Raw genomic sequence first — 26897 nt, forward strand, 5'->3', positions numbered from 1 at the left:
ACCAGAATCAAACGCAACTGAAAATTCAGCTGTGTTCCATTTTCAAAAGACGCCATAAAAAATTATTTTGTTTTAACATTGGGATTTCATATTTGCTAAACATGGGCCTGCAACAAAAATCTCAGATATTAGTGTCTGCACAACGAATTTGTATACGTACAGGACTAAATTCTTTTCGAAATTTTTTATGTTACCCATTCACTCAAAATGTCAAAGATCTTCCACGTGTGGGTGAAGCTCTATGACAGCGCGGGATTTTGTGTGGATTATTTTTGTGTTTGGCGTTGAGCATCTTTGAACATAACTTTGTGTGTGAGTGGGAAAGTAAGAATGAGCATAAGGGGAATTAGCGTGCTATTGTTTACAGTACAACGACAGTGTGTTTGATGAATGTTGTTGATTGTCTCTATTTGCAACTGAGTCAAGTTATGGCTGTGATGAATATAGCAACTTTTCTTTTTGCCGATATGTGATAGAACTGTGAGCTTCTTTGACTGGAAACGAGCATGTACTTCGTGCTCTCTAAATACTATAGATTGATATTGATGCGCACATGCAGAGAAAGATTTAGCGGAACGAGTGAAACAATTCGTGTGCCTTGTTACGTACCTTACCGATAAATTAATATCAGAATAGCTTGAAACTCAGGCCGACTTACAGCACTTTTAAACGCAAGTATTCGTTGAGATTTATTACGGGTATTAACGATCCTGTTATTAGCGATCAGTATGGAAGATACGTCATTTGTTTCGACTGACATTTCCGCTGATGTGAGACAAATTACAATTACCGGTAAGTAAGAGTTCGCAAAATATTCATATCGTTTCTTCATAATGCTTGATTTTATTTGTTTGGTTCTGGGGGATTGGAAGAATGGGGAAGAAGCTGAGTTCTTGCTTTAGTGTGAAATATTTATTTCGCACGGTAGACGAATAGCGAATCTTTTCAAAATTGTTAAGCAATTGTCCTTCTGTAATTTTTGTATTGCCTCATTACATTGATGATTCTTAGTTGGGAGCAGAGAGAAAATACTCACCAAACACGTGTCCGTTAAAAGTATGGAAGCAGTTCAAATCATTTTAGGCCTAGATCGATTGATTTATTTATTTAACCAGTTTTACTTCTGGTTCGAACATGGTGCGAATGGAATTCTAAAAATGTATCAGTTGTCATTGTCACTGTACACTACTAAATTCGAAGAGGAACATGCTGTAAATCAACTACACATTATCCTGTCAGAGTAAATTTGTCAGTCCCACGCGAAATTATTGTTTTCAGTGTTTTAACTCTTGTACTTGGAGACGTTTGAAGTTCTGTATAGTCGCATATCACAAATGCGTTGTGTTGCCATATAAAAAATAACAGTAAACAAGGAGGTGTTTCAAGACAGAAAAGTGTGTGTGTCCCTGAATCCGCCATGGGACACACATGTAAACATATTTTAAGTCAATGATAACTAAAGTCAAAGTTCAAAGGCTTTCATCTATTATGGTTTAACTGGCTACGTGCAGCGGACTAGGCTACTGAAATATTTCCACTCAGGTTGTATTCATTGGAAGGCTCGTTAATCCCCTTTCAGATTCCTAATAAAAGGGCTCTCTGAGGCAATCCTCAAATGTATTACTGACTGCGGGACTAAAGAAGGGCTATTTTGTCAAAAACTCACCGTTTGCTCTGCAAGGTATTACTCAGTTGGCACAGATACGTCTTTCTGTGACTTTGCGATGGTGCACATCATCTTACTTGTAGCTTCTTTCAGCCAACAAAAGGTAGACCAAAGTTGCCACTTTTAAGTTGTTGCACCTTCAGCAAGATATGTATCAAACTGCTCATAAAGATCACCTGACTTACCATAGAAAAGTTGCATGTAAATCCCTGTCCAGCACAATCTTTCAGTTACCAAGTAGTTTGCTACCAGCCATGTACAAACGGTAGTTGAATAATGTAAGATAGTACATCATATGAAAGATCCTCACAGATATGTTCATAAGAGTAGGGCCCATGAAATTATTCAGCAAGTGGTGTCAAAGATTCAAAATAAATGAACTATAGATTTAATGCAAAACAAGAGCTAAACAAAGTAGAAATGAAGATTAGGGTAATGAGGTTAGAAACTCAATAAATTCGGTAGTGAAATTTTACCCACAGAATTGCCACACACTTTAAGGAAATTCCATACAAGAAATGAATTACAATAATGTAGGCACTTGATGATTGTAGTGGCATTAGAATAGAAAGTGATAGGCCTAAAGTAAAACTGCAAATTCTGTTTTCTGAAATATTTCAGTCACAATAGACAAATGTTGCTGTTAGATATGACAATAAGTGATAGTGACTTTGAAAGACTATTAAAAGCACTTAATAGAAGCAAGATCTGTGAACTTGGTTATGTACCCATTACACTCGACACTGAATGTGCAATAGAAGAGCCCCTTCTCTGTCAAGTGTGATTGAAGTCGCTCATGTAGGCAGAGACTTTAAGAAGAGCTACAGGCTATTACTGGTGACATCAGTTTGTTGTAGAATTATGGAACCCACAATGTTCATTTGTAATTAATTTCCTGTATACAAATGATTCTTCAGTTTAACACCTCATCTACCCCTAGTGTGCCAGTTGTATGGAGCTGCTAACACTAGTCATTAAAAAATACAGAATTATGTAAATAGTATAATAGCCCTCAGCTGCTCAGTATTATTGCTAATATTATTTAAAGGAGAGATTGCTGCTTACTGTGAAGGTAACACATTGAGTTTTTGGCCAAAGTTTTCTTCAGGAAAGAAAAGAAAACACCCACATTCACACAAGCATGCACACCTCACACACGCATGACTGCTATCTCTTGGCCAGCCATATGTGCATTGGTGTGCCTGTTTGTGTGCATGCATGTTTGCCTTTCTTTTCAGAAGAAACCGGGAGAGGTGGTGAAGTGGTTAGACACTGGACTTGCATTCGGGAGGATGGCGGTTCAATTCCACGTCCGGCCTTCCTGATTTAGGTTTTCCGTGATTTCCCTAAATCGCTCCAGGCAACTGTCGGGATGGTTCCTTTCAAAGGGCACGGCCGACTTCCTTCCCCGTCCATCCCTAATCCGATGAGACTGATGACCTTGCTGTCTGGTCTCCTTCCCCAAACAACCCAACCCTTTTCAGAAGAAACCTTTGGCCAAAAGAACAGTCTGTAATGGTCTCTTTGTTGTGTCTGCAACACTCTGCTTCATAGTGAACATGTAGTGCTTTATGATGTAGTGCATATTGTGAATGAGATGCTTTCCTAACAAAATGCAAACAGAAATTATGTAGAATGTGTGAAACAAGTCTGAGAAGCTTTTTATGAACATTTCAATGACCCATGGATTCTTTCATGGTAGCATAGATTTGTAAACCACTGTGAGAAGTAATTACAAATGAAACAAGTGAACTGTATAATTTATCATGATCACGTGCTGTTGTCTGTTCATATCTGTACTGAGCTTGTGGTCTAGTGGCTAGCGTTGCTGCCTCTATGTCACTGGATCGCAGGTTCGATTCGTGGCTGCGTTGGAGATTTTTCTCTGCCCAGGGACTGGATGTTTGTGTTGTCCTAATCAGCTCATGATCATCATTCATGACAGTGTTTAGATTGGATTGTGTAAATCTTTGACTGTCTAAAAATTGGGACTTTGTACGGGTGCTGATGACCACGCAGTTGAGCGTCCCACAAACCAAACATCATAATATCTCTATTGTAAAAGGTTTGTGAACAAAGTGAAGCCATTATACTGATTGATTGTGTAACTCTGTTGTGACCACTGCAGCAAGAAAAATTAACATGTGTGTTCACTGGACAACTGACCAGACCTCATTTTCCAATTCTGAGAACTGCTACAAGTGAAATAAATATTTCTGGTTACTGTCTCAACATCATTCTCTTCAGTTTCCTTTGCTGTTGTGGACAAAAAAAGTACCTGGCTTTTCCTGATCAATCAAGAAATTCATTTTTTCAGAAGTACCACACGGTACTTCTGTATTCATTGCCAGCTCCACGTCCTGATTGTGTGTGTGTGTGTGTGTGCGCGCCCACGCGCGCTATTGTTGTTTATTATGGACTCTATAAATTGTAAAGTAGCTCTATTCGGCATCTGCAGGAACTCGTGGATGTATATGTGTCTAATGTAAGAAATTTATCATCTGTATCCACTCCTATGAATCTGTTGTTTCTTGCTTCTTTTATCATGCCACATTGATAAAAAGAGTTCTGGCCTTTCAGCTATGTATGAGGAGTGTGTGTTACATACATTAGGGTCAAACAAAGTTTTCTGTGACACCTGTATGCTTTGATGCATTGTATAAGTGTATTGTGTTGTTGTTGGTGGTATTGGGTGTAGGATGTTTGTTTCTAAATTGTTTGAATGTGCCGTTATAGACTCGGACATCTTGGGTATTTTTGTAAGAGTAATATTGGAAGAGTTTGTGGCATTTTTAGTGAGCTATTTTGATGTTGGCAGTTGGTGGACAATAGACTCATTTTCCAGATAGTACTTATTATTGCAGTGTGTTGTTTACAGTTGGAGGTTTAATTTTGTTTTTCGTTAGGTATGGATGTTGCAACAAAGGGATGGATGACCGCAGTTAAATCCCTACTGTCATTCAGTTTAATTGCCGAGTGTCTGAAGTGATACTTGTGTAGAGAAGGTATGAGATTGATCAAAGTTGCTGCATCTTGAATGGGACCAGTATATGCACTGTCGGCAGGATAACATAATGGCGTGGTTTGAAAAGTCAATGTTGACCATTCGAGATATTGTGTCGATGACATATTACTTTTGCTATAGCTAGATTGGTAGATTTCTGTACCTGATGACTTTGGTTTGTAAGTGTGTTTATGGTTTTCCCGTTTATTATTGTGATATTTGGATTTATGTGCATAAGTGTGTGTCTCTTGTACATCAGACTTGGTGTTTATGCAATTTGCATGATTTTTTGGGCTTTATTGTTAGTTTTGCTAATTATGTTGACTTGTGATTGGTAGATTATGTCATGTTTGTTTCACCTACATTGGTGGGGTCAGGTTGTTGATATTAGTTGTATTGGTTGGGGAGGGGGGGGGGGTTGTGGTACTGTGGACTTTGTTTTACGTGTATAGGCTGAGTGAGGTGTTAGGTACCGGAATAGTTGAGTGGTGTGTGGTTTAGTGGTGTCATGAATTTCAGCTTTATGGGTAAAGTGAAATTTCTGATACCAGTTTATTTCAGGTTCTTTTAAATTATGGTTTTGTTGAATACTGAGGATTTCATTTGCTTCACTTTTGTGTTGGCATTTGTTTTGTCATGTCGTCATTATTTGGGTTGTCATACATTTATTTTGCCCTACACAAAACCCCTTAATTCCTGTTGTTGTCCCATTAGTTTTATGTTATTTCTGCTAATAAATATTTTTGTTATTATTTGTGTCTGTTTGTGTGTGTGTAATGAGTGTTGAAATAGGAGTGCCTATCACTAATGGGTGCTACCACTGTCTTTGCTTTTGCTGAAGTCTATGTTGTGTTCACATTTTGCTAGAACTTAAGGTTCAGTTTTTAATTTGTTGGAGCTACTGTAAGGATGTTGTTGACATTTCTGAGGTATGCGAAATCTTCTAATATCATTTTTGTGTACTTAAACTGAAAATCAGAAACTCTTAATGACAACCTGTCGTATCCAGCTTCTCCGATTTCACAAATTAAAATTCTTCCATCATGAAAACTGCTTTTCGATTGCCACTTTACAAATTTAAATTGAATCCTGTGATATTTCTTGCTCTTGTTGATGCTCAGTTTTAGATTCTCTGAAATTCTGAGTATGAACTGAATCCAGTCTTGAGAGATTACTTTAACCTGTTCCTAGCTTGGCAATAGTTGTGTAATGTCCCACCACCCTTTGAATTTTTTGTAGTTTATATGTGATATTTCAGATTCATTAGCTTCACCTACCCGCGGTGAAGAAGGGAACGATTTTTATTTCTACACTGGAAATTAATTGCTTCTTTTCTCGCCTCTGGTTGCGTGCAAATATTATCCCATTGGTTATATGAAACTGACTCTGCCAATCTATGAGCAGTACTGAATCACTGCTGTGACTGCCACTTGACCTTATCTAGAGTTAGCCGGCTATGCTACTCAACAGTCATGCACCACAACAAAAATTTTTGGCTGGGTTGAAGGAGGGAGCAAGGGGGCCAGTATCACACTCACTCCCAGCTTTGTCATAAAGTTATTTTAACTGTAAATTACACACCTTTAAAATGTGTACAAATATACCCAAATTTGTCACTTTTATAATAGTGGTCGTGTTTACTGAAATCCTGAGCAATAATCTGCAAATGACATTAAAAAATAAACTTATAGCAAATGATGTAAATTTTTATCACACATAGCTTAATCAATTTCATTTACTGCCAGTAAATGTCTGTCTTCCAGGTTATTTCAGTGTCTTCATCTCTGAGGGCATAATTTACTATAAATTTCTCTTATTGGACACTGTTGAGGAGGATCAGTTATCCTAAACTAATGATATCACATGATGTGCTGGTGGGTGTTCCAAGAGGTGGTATCTGTGCAATTAGATCTACAGCCATCGAGAGTTATGAATGAAAGAGCTATAGTTGTGGGTTGCAGGTGGATCCTTGAACCATATTTCAGTGCCTGGCTGGTCCAGTTGGAATATCGCTACCAACAAAAGGCAATTGCTTGGTTAGATCCCCAGTTGATTGCCTGTTTTTTACCTGTTTTGGATGTTCAGCTCAGGAAATACTTCACTAGAAGTAGTAGATTCCAGTAACAAACCTCGTGCCATGGAAGACCAATTCTTTTATCAGTGTCGTCTAGTCCCCATATAGTTAGTGAGAGTACCTCTGTAAAGGTAAAAAGGGTAAGAGTTAGTGGTAATTAGAAACTGTGAGATGTTTAATGAGCCCCACAGTTATGCCTTATTTGGAAGGCAGTACTGAAATAGACCAGGCTCAGGTTTCAAGGCCTGGTCTTGTATATGGCCTTAACATTCAACAGTGCCCTCTTTTAAGTAGCAAGCAGAAGAACTGAAGAAAATAGAGTTATAACACTGCAGTATAATGAACATTGTGAAGGAAATAAGCATGTAGTTACTGAGTGTATTTTGTTCTGACATGCTGCTTATGATGTAATCTTAAGATAATGTACGCCCAATTGAAACAGATGTTCATTGTTTATAAATAGCATTGGTCAATCAGTGAAACCAAATACTTCATTGTCTCATGGCAAACTATAGCAGATCATATTTCCAAGCTTGCTGCAGAGAAAATCGAAACAGTGTCTCAGTGCACTGGTCTTGGAATCTTACAAACTATAGACAGTAAGAAATAAGTAGTCGAGTACAGAAAGCCAGTAGATATTATTATGCTTTACTGGATGCATTAAAAGCAAACTTGCTTCAAGAAATTTAAAGATTCACATATAGAAAGCTTTTGTCATAACTGTTCTGCCATATGCTTGTAAGACATGGACATTAACAAAATCAGGAGAAACAAAATTAAGAATTTTTGAAAGGAAATCAGGTACAAAATTTTAGTGTTCTTCGAGAATGTTCATCCTCACAGATAAGATATAGAAAAGGTATGGTATTATGAAACTGCAGGAGTATCCAAGTCAAGGTACCAGGATTGGTATTACATTTTTGAAGGTTGTTATGCCCAGATGGTATTAGGAACAGAAAGTTGGTTTAAACCAGCTGCAAACAGCAACAAAATCCCTAGATCATATTGGAATATTTATCATAAGGGAGGGTTTGTCGCTAGTGGTGGCAGCGTATTTATTGCAGTAAAGACCTTGATAATATCTAGCTAGGTTTTCATGGTTTCCAAATGTGAATTAACCTGGGTGAAGTCCATCAAAGGTCGGTCAAAAGTGGTAATTGGGTGCTTTCATAGACTGTCTGAATCAGAAGCTATACTGGCAGAGTGCTTTGGAGAGAATTTGCAGAATATTGTTAATAAATTTCCTGATCATGCCATTGTAATAGGGGGTGAGTTCAGCTTGCCAGGTAGGGCCTATAGATTGAGAGAGTCATACCATCAAAATTGGTACCAGAGACAGGGATTCGTGTGACATAATTCTTAATGTGTTATCCAAAAATTACTTTGAGCAGATACTTGAAAGGACCTCCTTGTAAAGGTAGCATCTTAGACTACCTAGCAACAAATATACCCAAAATTACCGAATCAGTTAAAGTAGAGGAAGGTATCAGTAATCTAAGCCTGTGATGGCAACTGTGACAATAGGTTTCACAAGAAATAAATATTAAGAAAAGTAGGAATATATTTTTGCATAGCAAGAGTGACAAGATACAAATGGCAGGGTATCTGAGTAGTCGGCATCAAATAGTCGGTGCTGAGGCCGAAGATGTAGAGCACAAATGGAGAAAATTCAGAAACATTCATCAAGTCTTAGGTAACTATGTTCCAAACAAGACCTTAGAGGATTGGAAAGACCCACCATTGTTTAATAGCCGTGTCAGAAAACTGCTACACAAAGAAAGTAAGCTTCATCATACGACCAAGAAAAGCCAAAACTATCTGACAAACAAAAGCTGAATGAAGCAAAAATAAACATAAGGAGAGAGGCATTCAATGACATTAAAGTAAAATTTATTTAACCGATCTCAATAACCCACTCGGTAACTATACTGGCACTGAAGCCGAGAGAAAGCCCAAAATACTGAATTCGGTCTTCCAAAATCATTTCACCATGGAAGATAGTGACATAACATCTGCATTTAGTCATCACTGGCGGATATTGAGATAACCAACCATGGAACAGAAAAACAGCTACAGTCGCTCAGCAGTAGAAAGGTATCAGGACTAGATGGTGAAGTATCTATAAGATTATGCAAAAGAACGTGCTCCCCTTCTAGAGCAGTAGTTAGTGGGAACAAAAAAGGGCACCTAGCAATTGGAAAAAGGGCTGCTTATTCCCAATTTCATGATGGGGTATAGAAAAGATGCACATAATTATAGGCCTATATCGTTAATGTCAATCTGTTGTAGAATAATATAACATGTTTTATGCTAAAGAATTATGATGTTTTTGGAGAACGAAAATGTCGCCTATAAAAATCAATATGGATTCCACAGAGATCATGCGAAAAACAGCTATCTCTGTTTCTCAATGAGAACCATAGTTTTGTAGACAACATCACTTATGTCGTTGCCATATTCCTTAAGTCCAGGTGGGCATTTGATACCGTTCCACACTGTCGTTTAGTCCAAGTATTGGACCAGATTTGCGATTGGATTAAGACTGCCTTAAAGATAGAAAGCACCGTGACGCTCATAATGGAACAAAAGCGACAGATGTAAATGTAATTTCCAGACTACCCCAAGGAAGTGTGATAGGACTGTTGCTGTCTACAGTGCATGTAAAAGATCTAGAAACCATCGGAACCTCTTTAAGAATGTTCGCATATGACATGGTTGTCTATAAGAAAGAAGCAATGCCAGAAGACAGTATCAATTTGCAGAGTATTGAGTTAGTTAGTTACTGTAATGTTTCATGGATCATTTTGCATGATAAATTTTAATGACTTGGAACAAGTCAGGATGACAAGCAAAAGTTAGTTGAGATTCAAGCGTCTGAGAATAGATCTATGCATGAAGCATGCAACAACTACCACTGCCACACCTTAGCAAAATATCTGGCAGAGAACCTGAGAAAATTCTGGTCTTATTTAAAATTCCTGAGTGGGTCTAAGGCTTCCACTCAGTCCCTTGTTGGCCAGTGGGAGCTGAAGATAGCAAAATGGATGCTGAATTTTGAAATTTCACATTCAAGAAATCATTCACACAGGAGAATTGTGCAAACATACCATCATTTGACCATTGTACAGGCTCCCATGTGGACAACATAGTAATAAGCATACCTGGCATTGTTGGATGTTAACAAAGGTATGAGCACATGGAATAAATTAACAGATATGTTAGTGGTTCAAAGACTTCTTAAATAATGGAACCCGGTATGATGTCCTCGACAACGAGTGTTCATCAGAGGCAAAGGTATCGTCAGTAGTACCCTAGGGAAATGTGAGAGGACCGCTGCTGTTTATTATATACATAAATGATTTGGTGGGCAGGGTGGGCAGCAATCTGTGGTCGTTTGCTGATGATGCCATCTTGTATGGTAAGGTGTCAGATTTGAGTGGTGGTATGAAGATACAAGACAACTAAGACAAAATTTCCAGTCGGTGTGATGAATGGCAGCTAGCCCAAAATGTAGAAAAATGTAAGTTGATGCGGTTAAGTAGGAACATCAAACCTGTAATGTTCAAATACAGTATTACTAGTGTCCTGCTTGACACAGCTAAGTCATTTAAATATCTGGGCAAAGGTGGAACAAGCATGTGAGAACTGTGATAGGGAAGGCAAATTGTCAACTTCAGTTTATTGGGAGAATTTTAGAAACAAGTGGCTAACCTGTAAAGGAGACTGCACATAGGGCATTGGTGTGACCTATTCTTGAGTGCTGCTCAAGTGTTTAGGATCCGAACCAGGTCAGATTGAAGGAAGACACTGAAGGAATTCATAGGTGGGCTGCTAGATTTGTTACTGGTAGGTTCGAAGAACACACAAGTGTTTCAGAGATGCTTTAGAAACTCAAGTGGGAATCCCTGGAGGGCAGGTGATGTCTTTTTTTCCCAAGAAACACTATTGAGAAACGGCATTTGAAGCTGACTAGCAAATGATTCTACTGCCACCAACACACATTGCGCGTACGGATCATGAAGATAAGAAATCAGAAATTTGGGCTCATACAGAGGCATATAGAAACTCATTTGTCCCTCACTCTATTTGCGAGTGGAACAGGAAAGGAAATTACAAATAGTGGTACAGGGTACCCTCCACCACACACCGTATGGTGGTTTGCAGAATATCTATGTAGACATAGATTTTACATTCACATCACACATTAATTTGTAAATATGGATACATACTGAATATTTTATAAAGTCTGAAAAAATATGAGTAAGTGCTACCCATCACCTTTTACATATTACAATAACAGAAATTCGTCTGTGGAATAGGAGGAACTGTCAAGAAGAAACTTTTCCATTTTCTTTTCAAATTTTACTTTCCTGTCTGTCAGACATTTTATATCCCCTAGTAAGTGATAAAAAAATTTAATTGCAACATTCTGCACCCTTTTTCATGTCAAAGACAACCTTAATGTGGAGTAATGAATGTCATTTATCCTGTTGGTGTTGTAATTAATTACATAATTGTTCCTTTTGAGCTGCATGTGGTGAATTATTTACAACAAACTTCATGAGGGAATAAATATACTGTGAACTAGTAGTGAGAGTGCTCAAATGCTTACAGATGTCTACAAGATGATCATGGGCCAGCTCCACATTATTTTTCCAGCACAGTTTTTAGCTATGAAGACTTTCTTTGTTAAAGATGAATTACCCCATAACATTATTCCATTTGACATTATTACATGAAGATATGTCAACTATTTGCCCCTCCCCAAGATTTTCAGTGATTATAAGTGCAAATGTGGCCGAACTAAGTTGTTTTAGGAGTTTCAAAATGCTCTTTTTCGAGTTTAAATTCTCATTGATACGGAAACCTAAAATTTTTGAAGTTTCCACCCTATTTATTATTTCCTCACCATGTGTTAACGCTTATCCTTGGTGTAGTATCCTTAGATGTTGAGAACAGAGTATGTTCTATCTTCTTAAAATTCAGAGTGAGACCATTCACAAAAACCAACTTTTAAGAATGGTGTTTATAATTTCTTCTTTTTCTTCTGTTCAATTACAATACTAGTGTAATTTGAAATCCAGTGCTGCACAACTATATTGTTGATGACAGATTGCTGGAAACAGTTTATACCATAAAAACCTGAAAGTAACTATCCATGGAATGACCACATAAAGCAAATAGGAAAAGCAGGTGTCAAACTGAGATTCAGAGGAAGAATCTTAAGGAAATGTAACTTATCCACGAGGGAATTGGCATACAAGGCACTTGTTCTACTGATTCTAGGGTATTGCTTGTCTGTCTGGGATTCTTATCTGGCAGGACTGACACGAGAGAGAGAAGATCCAGTGAACAGTGGCATGTTTCGTCATGGGATTGTTTGGTCAATGCAAGAGCCTTATGGAGATGCTGAAAAACATCCATTGTCAGACATTTTAAGAGAGGCGTTGTGCATCGCTATGAGGTTTACTATTCAAATTTTTCAGAAAGAATTGGACACCATATTACTTTCTTCCACACACGTCTCACGAAATGACCACAATGAAAAAATTTAAGAAATTAGAGCTAATACAGATTTTAACCAAGAATCGTTCTTGCCATATGCCATTCGTGAGTTTAACAGTGTAGAGAGATCAGTCAGTGGTGCCAGAAGCACCCTCAGCCACACGCTGTTAGGTGCTTTGCAGAGTAAGATGGACATGTAGATCAAAATTTTGAGGAAGATATTTGGCAGAATTCAATAATAGAACACAGTAGAATGCAGAATCTCAACAAACAAAAAAATATATGATATGTTAGGAGAACGAGACATTGTATCCAAAATCAAAGCTGGGAGACTTTGTTGTATGGGACACACACTGTGCAAACTCCAGAAGAAAGGAAAAGTATGTACAGAACAGTCTCAAGGAAGAAGACCCTTTGGAAGGCTGAGACTATGCTACTTCTACATCAGAGAAAATATGAAAAATATTAGATGAGATGGATTGGAAAAATAAATTCCAAGATAGAAGTACATGGTAAAACATTGAGACATCAGCAGCGAAGAGTTTTCGTAGCTTGTTAAGCTGCTGCTGCTGCTGCTGATAATGATAATAACAATAATAATAATAATTGATCAGTCAGTTACTTTGACATCCTTTGACCTGGTTTTTAGTGTCATTTGCATTATTTTACATGTACAGAACAATGAGCAACTGTGCCCAGTGAGGAAGTTGCTGCACACAGGTCCTGCATTGCCTGTGGTCAGTGCTATGGTTCCACTGCAGTAGGTTGCGGCAGCTGTGTGCCTTCTCAGCCTGGTTTGGCTGTGGAGATCTTTCACAACCTCACTGCCATCAGTGAGTGAAGCTGTGCTTAGGGTTGGCCCCAGAAATATGCATGCCCCTGTTGTCGGTTGTCAAGATGGCGGGCAGGTGGAAGACCAGCAGCAACATCAAGGATAGCCCAAAACAATTGGTAGTCCTAGCAGACAGCTGGTAAGACGGTACTTCTACTGCCCCAGTAGCGGCAACACAGGTGCCCAGCACATATGTTAAATAGCTTGCCGACAGGTAGATTGGTTCTTCATCCACTGAAGGTCGGCTTGGCCCCCCACCCCCAGTCAGTGATTGTTGTGACCTTCTGGACTGTGGCTTGCAGATCAAAAGTCCTCTCCACAGCCACAGGCTGTGGATTTGCAGTAATGGACGTAGTTGGCCTCACTCTGAGAATGAGCATGAGGAGGGCAGAGGTTTTATAGCAGGTGATGACTTGATCCGCCACACACTTGTGATGGAATGGACACTCATTTTCTCAGCCCATCAGCCATCTTGGTTGCTATAGTGTTTAACTTCTGTGTTTTAGAGTATTCTTTTATGCAAAATTCACATCCTGAAATGTGCTCTTATGACATATCTAAGTGAAGTTAATACAGTTAGCCTCATTACAGTAGCACATTCTGTCTGTTCTGCACATAGTCTGAGGAAATGTGCTCATAGCTTATTCTACTTTGTGCCTCCCTGTGTTGGCATTGAGTTACAACACCATCACGTAGGCGACAGATGTGCCCCCACTTAGCAATATCCATTGGTTCTTAACAAAAATTTTATTCCTGCACTTACTGTTCTCCTGTACAACAAATTATCCATTAATTTGAGGACTGGTTTTCACCAACACTTTTATCTCTTGTAGCTTTCACTGTAGAAAGGTAGGTCTACATGAAGCTATATTTACTTTACATTTTGTCAGATGTACTAGTGGGATAGTATTGACAGTGAGCTCTTCTGTCACACAGTGATTGCAGCAAACACTGAAACTGAATAAATTGGCCATTTCAATGACAACACTTTGAAATGTATAACTACCTTGATGCTGAAAATGATGCTTTATGGGATAGTTACATAGCAGTCTAGTTAATACAATAAATTTAGACTACTTTTTTTTAAGAGAGCATTGAAAAAGAAGCAAATTTATGATTTTGTACTTTACATGTATATTTATAAGTTCAGAACTGGCATCATATAAGATTGCTGGCATGTTTCATTAGTAAAAGTGTTTGACTCAAATACTCTTTGAATTTAAATAGTGATATGAGGAATAAAGATGACTTTCTTTTGCAAAACACTTTTGAGGAAGTTTAGAGAATTTGAATTTGTGACAGGCTGCAGAAGTACTCTACTGTCTCCAACATACATCTCACTTAAGACAAACGGAAAGAGCTCAGTGCTTGTACAGAGGTATACAGCTAACCATTTTCCCCTCACTCCATTTGCGAGTACAGAAGAAGATGAAATGAATACCAGTGGTAGAAGGTACTACTTGCTAGTCAGTTTTGTTGTTGTTTTAGTCTGATGACTGGTTTGAAGCAGATCTCTGTGCTATGCAAATATGTAACCTAGATCCATTCAAACATTGGTCTCCCTGTACGACTTTTACCCCTCCCCCTTCCTTCCACTACCAAATCGGTGGTTTATTGATGCCTCATGGTGTGTCTCGTCAGCAAATTCCTTTGTTTGTGCCACAATTTAGTTATGTTATTGTAGAAATATCTTTTCTCCCCAGTTCAGTTTAGTACCTCCTCATCTGTTATTTAATCTACCCATCTAATCTCCAGCATTCTCCTATATCATTAGATTTCAATGCTTCTGTTCTCTCCTTGTCTTGACTATTTTTATCCATGAATGACTTCTGTACCTGGCTACACTCCAGACAAATACCTTCAGAATAGTCTCCTTAACATAAACATTTATATTAGCTGCAGTTTCTAAATTTAGTCTAAAAGTTGTAAAAAGCCTTTTGCCCCCTCTTTTTAACCCTGCTAACTTTATAATTTCAAAGAGTTTTTTCCACTCAGCATTGTCAAAAGCTTTTTGGAAATTTACAAGTGCTATTAATATAGGTTTGCTTTTTCTGTGTACCTTCTAAGATAAATTGTAATGTCACTATTCCCTCATGCATTCTTAAATTTATATGAAACCCAAACTTATCTTCCATGAGGTCAGCTTCTAACAGTTTTTTCAATCTTCCGTAAATAATTTGTGTCAGTATTTTACAAACGCACCTTATTTTTAAGGTGATCATTCAGTAATATTCACATCTCTCATTACCTTCCTTGTTTGTACTTGGAAAGATTGCATTCTTCTTGAAGTCTGAGGCTATTTTGTTTGACTTGTGTAGTTTGCATACCAGGTAGATTAATTTTGTTAAAGGTTGTTCTTCCAAGGGTCTCAGTAATTCTTATCACAGTTCCCTATCTCCCATCATATCTTTTTATCAGCTTCCTCATCCTCTTCTAGATCATTGCCTTAAAGTTCTGTTCCCCTGATATCCCTATTCTTTCAGCATTCCCTTCTTAGTTTGCCATGTGAGCTCTTGGTATTCATAAATCTCCTTCCACCCTTTGGGTCTGGGGGTAAGGATAGGCCCGAGGTATTCCTGCCTGTCGTAAGAGGTGACTAAAAGGAGTTTCACATGTTTCGGCCTTTATGTGATGGTCCCCTGTAGGGTTTGACCTCCATTCTTCAAAATTTTCCTGAAGAGTGAGCCAATTGGGAAAGGGCACCTTACGTGGTGCATTGTGTCCCTCGTGCATTGAGATCTTTGGCCCACTTTCTCATCTTCGCATTGCAGTCCTACCAATTCTCCATCTCTTGGGCGAGGACTCCTTCCTGGGTGCAGTATGCAGTGTTGCTTTCTGTGTCGACGATGACCATGGACTTTTTTGCACCTGATATCCAGCATGGTAGCCAGTCCAATGTGGTGGGGCTGCCACGTACCCCGTTGCCACGTACCCCGTTGGTTGTAGCCCCTGACCACACAGAGATCGCTCTGCTGATGCCTGCGCCGTTAACTCCCCACATATGCAAAGGGTAGGTGGCCATCCCCTGGGGCATCGGGACTCCCGGCAATGGCTATCCTGCCAGGTGGCCTTTGCTGTGGCTGGGTGGTGCCCGTAGGGAGGGCCCCTGGTCGGAGTGGGAGGCATCAGGGTGGATGACACACGATGAACAAGTCGATACGCTTCGCATTTACGGAGAATGCCAACAAAATTCAGTGAGAGCTAGAGACATATATGCTGAAAGATATCCTCAATGTACTCACCCTACACGTCTTACTTTTAAATATGTGTCTGATAAATTGAGAACAACTGGATCTTTAACGCATTGAAAACACATCTGGCAAAGGAAAGTTACTAATGAGGAAATGGAAATTGGTACTCTTGCAACTGTGATTTGAGATCCTTGTGTTAGTTCGCATCAAATTGCAAGAGAATCTGTTGTTCGTGTTCTGCATTGTCATAAATATCATCCTTACCATATCAGTCTTCACCATGAATTAACTGGTATGGATTCTATTAGTCGCATTGAATTCTGCCGATGGGCTCAACTTCAGATTCAGAGGGATGACACATTTATTAATCTGACTATATATACTGAAGAGGCAATGCTCATGAACCATGGAACTGTTAATTTGCATAACATGCATTATTGGGCAACTGAAAAACCATGTTGGCTGCAGCAAGTAGTGCACCATAAAGCGTGATCGTTGTATGTATGGTGTGGGATTCTGGAGGACAGAATTGTAGGCCCTTCTTTCATCGAAGGAAATTTTAATGGTAGGAAGTGCACCACATTCCTGCAAGAAACATTAGGTCTGTTATTGGAAGAAATATCTTTCAGAACAAGGAACAGAATGTGGTATCAACACGATGGGTGTCCAGCACATTTTTCACTTGATCACTAGAAGTGATTTGCAGAGACAATTCCCAAATCGTTGGATTGGACATGAAGGAGATGTGTAGTGGCCGGCTCATTCGCCAGACTCGACACCTCCGGATTTTTTTCTTGTGGGGATTCATAAGAGACATTGTTTATAAAGATGTTCCAACTACACCTGAAGCTATGTGAGAGAGATTTGTCAGAGCATGTGCTCCGGTAAATGCCGATGTGATAAGGAATACCACTCAATCCATGATAAGAATATTGCAGCACTGCATTGATTCCAATGGTCATCACTTCTAACACCTTCTGTAAATGGACATTTGTGCCACCTTTGTGACCTTTGTTGATCTTCAGAGACCTTACTGTTACACATCATTGGATTCATCTCGATAGCTGCTATCAGGAAATAAATACCAAACTGTAGCATCCCATAAAAAAAAAAGAGGTTGGCCTTCATATATCTGAAGCAACCCCACCTAGCAACAAAAACCAACGTCATATTGAGACCCCCGTTGTCCCTCACAACTTTCGTCGCACTTTTCAGCCCCTGTCGTACTTTTGGAGTTATTTTTGGTGTCAATAGTTAGTGACTCACCCTAATTAACATTTATTTTATGTACTGTTCTGGTTTGCAGGGACATAATTCTCATTAATAATGACACATTGTTAACAGAGTGATAAGTGTAAATGTAGAGTAATAAATTAAATTATTATAATTATTCTTCTTATTATTATTTTTTTTATTCAGCTTTATCAAGGCGGAGTGTTCAGTGTGTTGGCCCATGGTTTCTGGCTCATATTCAAGGGAAACTGATAGATGCCAAAAGTGCCCTTACTGGTGCAGCCGCTGAAGAAAGAGATGATGAAGATGATAGTCCAAATGCAAAATTATTTGATCCTGATGATGTGACTTTACTTAGAACATTAGATCCAAAGGAATGGAAGGTTAGTGCCAAAATTTTAATGTTGATTTTTGGAATATATGATTACCAGATATTACAATCACTTGATCAAAGTGATGTGTTGAAGTATTACATCAAAATTGGTACAAATTTTTATCATGTACTAGTACTTAAGCTCCTATTTGGCATCTCAATAGCCTTAGCATAAGTAGTGTTGGAAGATAGGTATCAGCAACTATTGTTATTGGCTCTGCTGTTTAGCCATCTAAAAATGGGGACTGTCCACTCACTACCCAATGATAGCTCCCAGCTAGTTAATATCATATGAAATGTGATCAAAAAGTAATGGGTATTTGTTCCTTAGAGAATCTTTATTTATTCATCATCATCAGCTATGTCCCCTTCAAAGTAATCCCCCTCAGATATAATATACTTTTGCCAATGCTTTTCCCACTCTTGGAGGCATTTCTGGAACTCACTTTTCATTATGGAATTCAGGTCCTTCTGTAGTTCTGTGTTTATCTCATCAATGGTGGAAAAATGAAGTCCTTTCGTGTGTCTCTTCAGCCTCAGGAATGGAAAGAAGCTACAGAGGGCCATATCTCGCATATATGGTGGCAGAAGCAACATAACGGTTTTGTGTTTTGCCAAAATATCATGAACAAGCATTGAGTGTGAGTGGGAACATTATCATGATGCAGTTTTCACGAGTCGTTTTGCCAAAATTCTGGTTATTTTCTTAGGATTCCTTCATGCAAAAATGACATAACTTCGATGTGGTTTTCCTTATATTGATCATACAACTGTAAGGCAGGAACTTGTGAGGCACTATCCCATAGTAATCACAGAAAACAGTGAGAAGACTCTTCACATGTAATTGAACATGTCAAATTTTTTTCAGTCTTGGCTCTACAGGCAGTATCTGTTGGGACTATTGGGCCTTGGTTTCAATGTCACACCCAGACACTTGTGTTTCGTCATATGTTATAAACGTCTTTAGAAGTTCTGGGTCACTGTCAACTTCATTCAGCAATCCCTGAGCAATGTGTACGCGACATCGTATTTGGCCAAAATTCAACCATTTCGAAACTAACTTTGCTGCTACATGTTCTGTGCCCAAAATATCTGAAAAAATTTCTCAGCATGAGCCAAAGGATATTGTGACATCACCAGCAACCTCTGTGATGGTGATTCAGCAATTTTCCAGAACCATTTTCTCTACTTCTTCTATGCCATAATGAGTAATTGATACGCTAGGACATCCAGGGTGGTCATCTCTTCAGTGTCTTCTCGACTCTGTTTGAAATATTTATGCCACTCATACACTCTTGTCTTACTCATAGTAGATTTGCCAAAAACCATAGTCAACATTTCAAATGTGGTGGTGCACTTTATTCCATTTTTCAAGCAAAATTTAATGCAAATTGTTTGATCCATCTTTTTCAGAAGTAAAAATTGGCCAAGCATTCAAAAATGTGTTTTTTTTTACTGTCAACAATAAACTAAATATTCAGAACAGCTGAAAATGCAAACATACGTCAGGAACATGTATACCAACAAGATATTTTATATATATATATAAAGATGATGTGTCTTACCAAACAAAAGCACTGGGAGGTCGATAGACACACAAACATACACACAAAATTCTAGCTTTCGCAACCAACGGTTGCTTCTTCAGGAAAGAGGGAAGGAGAGGGAAAGACGAAAGGATGTGGGTTTTAAGGGAGAGGGTAAGGAGTCATTCCAATCCCGGGAGCGGAAAGACTTACCTTAGGGGGAAAAAGGGATAGGTATACACTCGCTCGCTTGCGCGCGCGCCCACACACACACACACACACACACACACACACACACACACACACACACACACACACACATATACAGACACAAGCAGACATTTGTAAAGGCAAAGAGTTTGGGCAGAGATGTCAGTCGAGGCGGAAGTACAGAGGCAAAGAAGTTGTTGAAAGACAGGTGAGGTATGAGCGGTGGCAACTTGAAATTAGCGGAGGTTGAGGCCTGGCAGATATCGAGAAGAGAGGATATACTGAAGGGCAAGTTCCCATCTCCGGAGTTCTGACAGGTTGGTGTTAGTGGGAAGTATCCACATAACTCTGACGGTGTAACACTGTGCCAAGATGTGCTGGCTGTGCACCAAGGCATGTTTAGCCACAGGGTGATCCTCATTACCAACAAACACTCTCTGCCTGTGTCCATTCATGCAAATGGACAGTTTGTTGCTGGTCATTCCCACATAGAAAGCTTCACAGTGTAGGCAGGTCAGTTGGTAAATCACGTGGGTGCTTTCACACGTGGCTCTGCCTTTGATCATGTACACCTTCCGGGTTACAGGACTGGAGTAGGTGGGGGTGGGAGGGTGCATGGGACAGGTTTTACACCGGGGGCGGTTACAAGGGTAGGAGCCAGAGGGTAGGGAAGGTGGTTTGGGAATTTCATAGGGATGAACTAAGAGGTTACGAAGGTTAGGTGGACGGCGGAAAGACACACTTGGTGGAGTGGGGAGGATTTCATGAAGGATGGATCTCATTTCAGGGCAGGATTTGAGGAAGTCGTATCCCTGCTGGAGAGCCACATTCAGAGTCTGATCCAGTCCTGGAAAGTATCCTGTCACAAGTGGTGCACTTTTGTGGTTTTCTGTGGGAGGTTCTGGGTTTGAGGGGATGAGGAAGTAGCTCTGGTTATTTGCTTCTGTACCAGGTCGGGAGGGTAGTTGCGGGATGCGAAAGCTGTTTTCATGTTGTTGGTGTAATGGTTCAAGGATTCCGGACTGGAGCAGATTCGTTTGCCATGAAGACCTAGGCTGTAGGGAAGGGACCGTTTGATGTGGAATGGGTGGCAGCTGTCATAATGGAGGTACTGTTGCTTGTTGGTGGGTTTGATGTGGACAGACGTGTGAAGCTGGCCATTAGACAGATGGAGGTCGACGTCAAGCAAAGTGGCATGGGTTATGGAGTAGGACCAGGTGAATCTGATGGAACCAAAGGAGTTGAGGTTGGAGAGGAAATTCTGGAGTTGTTCTTCACTGTGAGTCCAGATAATGAAGATGTCATCAATAAATCTGTACCAAACTTTGGGTTGGCAGGCCTGGGTAACCAAGAAGCCTTCCTCTAAGTGACCCATGAATAGGTTGGCATACGAGGGGGCCATCCTGGTACCCATGGCTGTTCCCTTTAATTGTTGGTATGTCTGGCCTTCAAAAGTGAAGAAGTTGTGGGTCAGGATGAAGCTGGCTAAGGTAATGAGGAAAGAAGTTTTAGGTAGGGTGGCAGGTGATCGGCGTGAAAGGAAGTGCTCCATTGCAGCGAGGCCCTGGACGTGCGGGATATTTGTGTATAGAGAAGTGGCATCAATGGTTACAAGGATGGTTTCCGGGGGTAACAGACTGGGTACGGATTCCAGGCGTTCGAGAAAGTGGTTGGTGTCTTTGATGAAGGATGGGAGACTGCATGTAATGGGTTGAAGGTGTTGATCTACGTAGGCAGAGATACATTCTGTAGGGGCTTGGTAACCAGCTACAATGGGGCTGCCAGGATGATTGGGTTTGTGAATTTTAGGAAGAAGGTAGGGGTACGGGGTGTTGGGGTCAGGAGGTTGATGTAGTCAGGTGAAAGGTTTTGTAGGGGGCCTAAGGTTCTGAGGATTCCTTGAAGCTCCGCCTGGACATCAGGAATGGGATTACCTTGGCAAACTTTGTATGTGGTGTTGTCTGAAAGCTGACACAGTCCCTCAGCCACATACTCCCGACGATCAAGTACCACGGTCGTGGAACCCTTGTCCGCTGGAAGAATGACGATGGAGCCCAGAACATCCCACAGAAGAACCACAAAAGTGCACCACTTGTGACAGGATACTTTCCGGGACTGGATCAGCCTCTGAATGTGGCTCTGCAGCAGGGATACCACTTCCTCAAATCCTGCCCTGAAATGAGATCCATCCTTCATGAAATCCTCCCCACTCCACCAAGAGTGTCTTTCCGCCATCCACCTAACCTTCGTAACCTCTTAGTTCATCCCTATGAAATTCCCAAACCACCTTCCCTACCCTCTGGCTCCTACCCTTGTAACCGCCCCCGGTGTAAAACCTGTCCCATGCACCCTCCCACCATCACCTACTCCAGTCCAGTAACCCGGAAGGTGTACACAATCAAAGGCAGAGCCACGTGTGAAAGCACCCACGTGATTTACCAACTGACCTGCCTACACTGTGAAGCTTTCTATGTGGGAATGACCAGCAACAAACTGTCCATTTGCATGAATGGACACAGGCAGAGAGTGTTTGTTGGTAATGAGGATCACCCTGTGGCTAAACATGCCTTGGTGCACAGCCAGCACATCTTGGCACAGTGTTACACCGTCCGAGTTATGTGGATACTTCCCACTAACACCAACCTGTCAGAACTCCGGAGACGGGAACTTGCCCTTCAGTATATCCTCTCTTCTCGATATCTGCCAGGCCTCAACCTCCGCTAATTTCAAGTTGCCACCACTCATCACTGTCATCAGGGTGACAATTCTTCTGGAAAACCTGGAATTCTCAGGGAATTAAATTTTATGTGGAAAAATGTGGCAAATCACAGGGAATTCCAGGATGAAACATTCGATTTTTTTGACTTTAATGAATCACAAATGATCATCTACATTTAAAAACTGTGGTTAAACTATTGCTTATGGCTAGTATATCTCAGCTGAGAGTACAGAAAGAAAAATCATTATTGTGATATACCTCCTCCCCTGCTCACCGTTAATCAGGAGCTGTTTGATAGCATTTTCCTCCTTACACCCGGAATTCTCAGGAAGTTTTTTCTTCAAATTTGAGTAGCCGCACTGGTGATTTACTGTTGCGAAATGAATAATGAAACGATTTCTTATCTAGTCTGGGAGCTAACTACAATGAAGAGAAGGCATTTTATGAGATGTTAAAATGCATGTGAGGTATTAGTCTCAAAGATGCATGCTACAATGTATGAGTTGTGTGTGGACTGAGTGGCCTATGTGAGGATATGAGTAGTATTTGTAATGATATTTTAAAAATAATTTAATTCACTGACCAAAACAGAATTGAACCCTTTTGTTTCACCACTCAGGGAATTAAACTTCACCCTTCAGGTGGTCATGACCCCCACATTGGGAACCAGTGCTTTGGATCAACCATAATTTTGTTCATTTAATTTGTAATTATGAAGTTGTTGTGCAAAAGGCTGTGAAAGAATCAGTTGACTTGTTGTGTACCATTTTTATGCTTTCTCGCTTTCTCTCTCTCTCTCTCTCTCTCTCTCTCTCTCTCTCTCTCTCTCTCTCTCTCTCTCTCTCTTTTCTTCTTCTTCTTCTTCTTCTTCTTCTTCTTCTTCTTCTCTCTCTCTCTTTTCTTTTTAGTTAATGTCACATTTCCTTGATTATCTTCAGTGAACATGCAAGTATTTTTGCATGTGGATAGGTGTTCTTTAAATGGGAAACAACTTACTTCAAAGTTCAGCTTAAGTCTAGTGTCATTTCTATGAAATATGTCTTGCTGCCTTCACACTCAATATTTTGCAAATTTCTGCTGAACAGTGGTTAGCAGTGACCATGATAATCAGGATTAAATGATGATGAATCACTAGCAAGCACAGTCTGTGCATGCTAAAACTTCAATGCTTTAGAGCTGATTAGGCATAAAAACAGGTTAGTGATGTTTGCAAAAAGAAAAGTTACAGATGCAGTGTACAAGTGAGAATTTCCAAGTAGAATGGACTCTTCTGTCACGGTCAGGGTTGTGCAATCCTTTACACAAACTTTCACACTTGAGTGTCATTTGGGATGGTTGGCCTTGGGTGTTCCTAGTGATGATATTGCACAGAGGTGGTCAGTCAGGTGCCCTTTTGCCCTAGCCTGTTGCAGCCAGGCAGTCATGACGTAACTGTAGGCAGCTCACCATCAGGCATATGTCACAGTGTAGTGAGACAAAGCGGGAGGGCAGCCAACCAGTGTCAACGCAAAGTGGGACACAGCACGTTACGGGATGCGGGCCTACTGTGATTGGAGGTCTGAGTCCTCTTTTGGGCCTTTGTGTGTGGCATTCAAAAGGTTATATTACGTTAATTTCATTCCGGACATAAAATACAAACCTGTGGTGATATGGATTCAGTGGCAGCAGTTTAAATGTGTCATACACTGTTTTATTGCTTACAATATATAATCACAGCACGTACAAAAATGCAGACATTGTTATATAACATTTATACAGATTATGATCGAATTTCCCATGTTTTGCTGTGAGGGAATATCTGGACTAATACTACTTCTGATGTGCAATCTAAGAATGGCCCTCAGATGGCTAAATGTCATTTGTGACTTGATTTGCAAAGCCTTAAGGCTGAAAAAAGTTGTTCACATAAATTAGTAGAACGAAAGATGCACATTATAGCTGCTGCTTTCGCATGTAGTTGAGAAAATCTACCCTGTGGAAGGATAGAATAGAACTGAATGATGCCATTCACCATTGTAAATTTCTCGTTAATGAAACGGTCAAACTGCAGATGTATCAGTTGTAACTGCACCATTGCAGAGACAGTTCTGATGCCTACCGAGCATGGTGACATGAAAGGTATCAAAATTGATTCAAGTGACAAATATTCACATTGTAATGTGACTGTTGCAACCAAATTATTGAGAGACTGAACAGATGATGCAACAAGGTCATTATTAATGTTAGCTATGAATCACATTTGGAAAATGCATGAATTATGGTCCTGAGACAGACCTCTCCAGCTCTGCAATTTCATTTGCATTGCTTGAATTTTAGAAACAATTAATTGGCATTTCCCCTGTAATGAAGCATTGAGACTATTCAAATGACTCGTTATGTTGGTAACAAATGCTAGGTTAACAACCCATTGAGGGTCAGATAGCTCAGGAACCAACCTTCCTTTCATATCCATAAAAAGAGTTATTTGTTCAAGTGAAATGAGGAAATGTTCAAGAGCTTTATGCCTTCTCAGCCATCTTACCTGATGAAAGGATGATATATCATAGAAATCAGATTCCAGTGGATCCATTAACTCTCAAAACTTTCTGTGATTCATTCCTGCAGACCATATGTAATTTACAGTCCTAACAACAACATTCATAACCCTGTCAAATTGCACAGTCTTCACACAGAGTGCCTCTTGATGAATTACACAATGCACTGAGTGAAATTACTGTCCTGGGCTCAGCTTAGTTTTTAGACATCCCACAATTCAGCCCAGCCATATTTGGGATACCATCAGTGGCGATGGAAGTGAGTTTACTCTAGGGCATATTCAGTTGCATAACAGCATGTTAAACAACACTTAATTTTATCTTGTACATGTGTCCCTCGTGAAGATTAAATCAAGAAGCTCTTGTGTGATATTTGAATCTATATCCACCCTAGGACGAATATAGCCAATTGTGCTGTATCAGTAACATTGTTCCTTTTACCAAGGCACAGAGAATATGCAAATAATTGCCGCCGCTCATTGTTAGCTGTCCTATACGGTATGCAATTGTGTGTCAGGACATGCAAATTGCATGAAATCGTGCTGTACTTAGAGGACAAATGGATTCACCAACAGATTCAAGGCATTCTTTCACAAACAGTCCAGAGGAGAATGGTCGAAGTTCCCGAATAATCAAATGGACAGTTCTAAAGCTCGCCATCACTGCACCTTCATATGTAGCTTCAAATTCCTAGAAATAAAAGTTTCGGGTAAATTGAGTTGTAATATAAGTTGCATAAGATTAATAGTTGATGTAAAATTAATAGAGATAACCGTACTTACCTCATTGCTGAAGGATTCTTTTAACTTTGCAATTAATTGCAGACCCCCCCTCTCCCTAAACACTGTTACACACATCACAATGTTTGGTATTTTAGTGTTAATGTTGTATTTTTTTGGTATAACAGATTGTCAACATACTGAACATGTAGCATGTTCTCCAGTATGTGCAGAAAAATGCTGCAATTCCTGTTGGAATTCTTGCCACATGCAATTTTCACTAGAATTGGTCTCATCTCAGCTGAATCCATATTTATTGCACCAGCTGTCATGGCAGCGAACCAATAGCTTTGTTTACGTAGTGAGTACTTACAACAATGTGTGACTGACAGGCCCACTCCCCATCTGTTAAGTGGTCGCCCACTAGCTGGAATGCCTGGTGTGTGCAAGCCTGATCTAGCAGATATTAACTTAATTTTTCCGAAACCAGAAGTTTATCTGTTGTCTGTCTGAGCTATTATATTCATATGAGATATTTTGGCTGGACGAACACAATGAATAGTTCATCTGGCAGTTTCATATGGTGGAAGTCCTACATTAATATGAGACACTTTTCATGTAGTTGCGTTTTCTTAACAGAAAGAGATTACAGAACTTTGAGAGTGAAGCTGCTGGAGGAATATTTTAAGTCTATGACTCAGAATACATGAATACATTCCGAGTTTGAATGTAATAATTTTCGTGGAAGACCAAAAAGCTTTTGCCAACAAATCAGCATGGATTTAGACAGCATCTCATGTGCAATGCTCAGCTTACCCTTTTCTCACTTGATATCGTGAGAACCATGGATGAAGGCCACTGGACAGTTTCCATAGATATTCTGAGATTGGATGAAGGCCAGTGGGCAGTTTCCATATTCCTAGATATCCGGAAAGCAACAGATCAGTGCTACATTGCAGACTGTTGATGAAGGTCCAAGCATATGAATTAGATTCCCAGATATGTGAGTGGCTTGAAGACTTCTTAAGTAATAGAACCCAGTACATTGTCCTCAATGGCTGATGTTCATTGGAAACAATGGCATTATTAGGAGTACCCGAGGGAAGTGTGATAAGTGCACTCTTAGGCTGCATTCGCACAGTGTGCTGGGATACTCTACAAACTCTTAGCAGTATGTAAGACTACACCATGTCGTTTTATGAACTTATTTTTTTCTTAAAAGTTTTACTTTCCATGTGGAAAACAAAACACTTATTTTTCATTTCACATGATCTTTTAGCTCCGTGATGTGTCTCAATTGTTTTGGAATTA

General features: G+C 39.8%; 1 protein-coding gene across 1 annotated transcript in view; it reads left to right on the forward strand.

Annotated features, from left to right (window-relative positions):
* Positions 1–268: 268 nt before the first annotated feature.
* Positions 269–26897, forward strand: part of LOC126298361 (dnaJ homolog subfamily C member 2-like) — a 195450-nt gene continuing 168821 nt past the window's right edge. The window contains exons 1-2 of the mRNA XM_049989661.1: positions 269–792; positions 17692–17888. Coding sequence (XP_049845618.1) covers positions 729–792; positions 17692–17888 — 261 coding nt within the window. The 5' untranslated portion in view covers positions 269–728. The remainder of the gene's footprint in view (positions 793–17691; positions 17889–26897) is intronic.

Source organism: Schistocerca gregaria, chromosome X (genome assembly GCF_023897955.1).
Source record: "Schistocerca gregaria isolate iqSchGreg1 chromosome X, iqSchGreg1.2, whole genome shotgun sequence".
Taxonomy (NCBI): domain Eukaryota; kingdom Metazoa; phylum Arthropoda; class Insecta; order Orthoptera; family Acrididae; genus Schistocerca; species Schistocerca gregaria.